Genomic DNA, 3,492 nt, shown 5'->3' with positions numbered 1-3,492 from the left:
CCCTGAAGAACACCACCCAGCGCTCGGAACCCTATCCCTAGGCGCCGCCTTCCGATCGCCTTCGCGATCGCCTCTCGGTTGCCCCTTAGAGAAACAAAACGCTGGTGGACCCACTCTCGCTTGTTGTACGGCTGTTAAAAGAAGTTGATCGATAGATTTGGGCTCAATGTTGAGAATTAGTCCAGCAGTTGTGGTTTTATATTAAAAAACTCAAAAGTTGTGGTAAAGTGTTATAAGTTGCCGCGAAGTTGTGGTTTTGTGTTAAAAACTCAAATGTTATGATAAGGTGTTATAAGTTATCCTCAAGTTGTGGTTTTGTGTAATTAACTCTTTTGGAAACACAATCAATAATTAGACTATTGAAGGAATGAAGTCTGTGTCCTTCCCCTGAATTGATGTATCGTCTTTCATCGCCGGTGCGTAGCTTGACTCTTCATTGTCTCCTGATGCCATTCGATAGATAGCCTGTGTGTAGGAACAAACCCATGGCTAGGGACGCCGGCGGCCATCTCCTCGTATTCCCCTGCGCCAGGCATGGCTCCGTTACTGTGTTTTCCGTTTTCTCATTTATCGAAAAAGGGTTTTCCCCGCTTTATATACAAAGCAATCACTCGAGACATCCAACGATAGGTGCTGGGGCGGAAGCAGCACAATCACATCCAAAAAAAAGAAAAAGAAAAAACAAATGCCGACAACGGCGGATCGACAAAGAAACGAAGAAGCCTCGTGGCCGTTGCACCCACCGGAGATCGCCCACCAAACTCCGAGCCTCCGAAGCACCGGTACCAATCAACACCTCCAAGAAGGGACGCCACGATGACGACGCTGCTCCCAAGGGTTTCCCCCGGTACGCGATGAGGAGAGAGGAAGGGTAGCCCCGACGCCCTCCAGGAAGGTCCGCCGGCACCCAGAAGCGCCACCACGTCGTTGTCGGCCAAGCCAACAAGGATTTATCCCGATCCCAACCTCCAACTCAGGCACTCCAGAGCTCGCCACCAAACAGACCCTCACCCTGCGCCAACCCGGTAACGAAGCTTCCCACGCTGTCTCACCACGACACCGTGGAACATGGTCTGCACAATGAAGAAGAGGAGCCGGGACTAGGGCAGCAGCACCGTCGACACGCGGGAGGGCACCACCTCCACCGTCAAAGATGGTAGCTGACCGAACGCAATAGCAGGAACATACCAGGCCCGTGGCCGCACAGGCCTGCCCGGGATCTCCAAGGCCCGTAAAGTTCCCGCCTTCGTGCTGCAGCCGGCATGCCGTCGGCTCCGCCGCCCCTGTCCAAGCCGCTCCCCTACCTCCCGGGCGGATCCGGCCGCCATGGCGAGGCGCGCTCCACTGCGCAGCCGGCCACGCAGCGCCACACACCGCCACGCTGCGCCCGCGCCGCCCCCATCGCACGGAGGAGGAAGGACGGGCTTTGCCGGCCTGACCAATGGCAGCAAGGCGGCGGGAGTAAGAAGAATACCAGAATAGAACGGTTGTTTTTTGTTTTTAGAAAGAAACAATTCAAGGTAGAAGAGATAATCTGATGCGTTTGTTTTTTATCTAACGCTTCATGTATTCGACTGACCCAAAATGAAATTTGGGTTGACTGCCCCCCTAGCAGAAGCTGACGTTAGATAAAGCATGCATGTCATGGAATACAGAAAGTGATGATTAGGAAAAAGAGCAGTTGCAAGTAACCGCGTGCGTACGTGCGCTCTCCGAAATAAGAAAAGGACATGATGATGTCATTGGAAGTTATGCATGCGTGGCCCTGGAATAATACCCAGTGTGCAACCGATTTGAAGAAAAGCGAATGCCTTGTGTTTATAGGAGTATAAAACCAGTCATCACAAGGCAAAGGAAGAAAAGGGCAAAAAGGCTAAATCTAAACGGAAAAATAAAAGGAAAACAAGAAGGATGAAAAAAGAAAAGAAAAACAGTCGCGCCTTACCGGGCCGGCCCATCAGCGGAACGGCTTCAGCATAAAATCAATCGTGATAAACTCTACTACCTACCTCCTCCCCACGAAAGATGAGGAGTTTGGGCCGGGCCTGGCGGATTGTGATAATATAATAAATACGGCGCCGGCCGTGGCCTCCTTCCTCCTCCTGAGGGCCAAGAACCAACCCTAGCCGCACCAACGACCAACACGCCAAGATCCATAGTCGCCGTTGACCGAAGATGGCGATGGCGGCTCTCCGATGCGCCGCCGGAAGGAGGCTCGCCGGTGGCGGCCGCCTTCTACCGCCGGCGCTCAGCCGGCTTCGCCCCGCCGCTCCCGGCTTGGGCCGCCCGAATCTCACGCAGGTGGTAGTCCGATCTCGAAATCCCTAGTTATCCAGTCTTCTTTTCGTTTTCTTAATCTTAATGATGATGAAAATAGGATAATATACATGATGTGTGCCAAACTAACTAGGCCTTGTCATCGCACGGGAAAGAAGAAGCCGGGAGGGAGGTCCTGGAGCAGATCCAGGAGAAGAAGGAGAGGCTCTACGACCTCATCCTGCGCCACGGCTATAAGCGCAACGACGGCTCCATGTGCTACTCAAACGTCCAGCTCATGCACCATCTCTCGGCGCACATCAAACCTAGGCCCCAAAGCATCGCCTGGTACAGTACATATTTTCTTTCTTTCTTTCTTTATTAGTTATTCATGCCATCTGTTGTTTTTCATCTTTTATTTATATGACTACTATGAATAAATGTTTGTTGCGTCTCACCTGGACGATATATAGGCGTTACCTTCGCAAAGTACATAGCCTCTATATTCTCTGGATGTGCTTAAGCCCTGGCGTAAGCGCCTACGCAATCTGGAACATCTATAAAGCGGGGGGAAACAACTTGGGTGCTGTTCAACAGGGAGGACAAGAATTGAGTAACAAGAATTGCATCGGTCAGGGGGAAGAAGTGCTTGTCTGCTGAAGGTTGTCACTGAAGACTGTCAATGGACTAATGGAGAATCGGTTGATAGTGATGTCTTTGAGAATTGCCGGTCGCCTCCCTTTCTGTTTCCTTGACTATCCTCTGACGTTGTGTAATGATGCTTAACTGATATGTCTAGTTATTTTGCGAGATTTGCATGTCCATATGGTTTTGGTGGTCTATGCATTATTATTTTTATTATTACTCTATGTAATAGAAATATTTATATATGATATACATTATATCAGTAGTATGTAAATAAAATATAAGAAGTTAGAAAAACAAACAAACTTCTTATTTTCACTTGCATTGAGCCAACTTAAGTTCTCAATGAACATTAGAGCTGATGTCATTACTTTAAGATAACCTGGCAAAGTAATCCGTACAAATAAAAATTTACCACTCTACAATTTGTAAAAGATCACTTTGGTTGGAGAAGCTACTTGATCTATATCTGTAATATGGAAGTTCTCAATGAACATTAGAGCTGATATCATTACTTCAACCCTGTGGAAGTAATCCATACAAATGAAAAATTTACCACTCTACAATTTGTAAGGTTGCTTTTACCAATGT

General features: G+C 48.6%; 1 protein-coding gene across 1 annotated transcript; it reads left to right on the top strand.

Annotated features, from left to right (window-relative positions):
• The first annotated feature begins 2,070 nt into the window (after positions 1 to 2,070).
• On the top strand, positions 2,071 to 3,219 carry LOC123179371 (uncharacterized). The gene is made up of 3 exons (XM_044591553.1): positions 2,071 to 2,301; positions 2,411 to 2,604; positions 2,730 to 3,219. Exons 1-3 carry the CDS (start codon positions 2,176 to 2,178, stop codon positions 2,914 to 2,916), a joined length of 507 nt encoding a protein of 168 aa, XP_044447488.1. The 5' UTR covers positions 2,071 to 2,175; the 3' UTR covers positions 2,917 to 3,219.
• Positions 3,220 to 3,492: the final 273 nt, after the last annotated feature.

The sequence above is a fragment of the Triticum aestivum genome, chromosome 1D (genome assembly GCF_018294505.1).
Source record: "Triticum aestivum cultivar Chinese Spring chromosome 1D, IWGSC CS RefSeq v2.1, whole genome shotgun sequence".
NCBI classification, from domain to species: domain Eukaryota; kingdom Viridiplantae; phylum Streptophyta; class Magnoliopsida; order Poales; family Poaceae; genus Triticum; species Triticum aestivum.
Note: the sequence above shows the minus strand (reverse complement) of the source record. Positions and strands in the feature narration are given on the sequence as shown.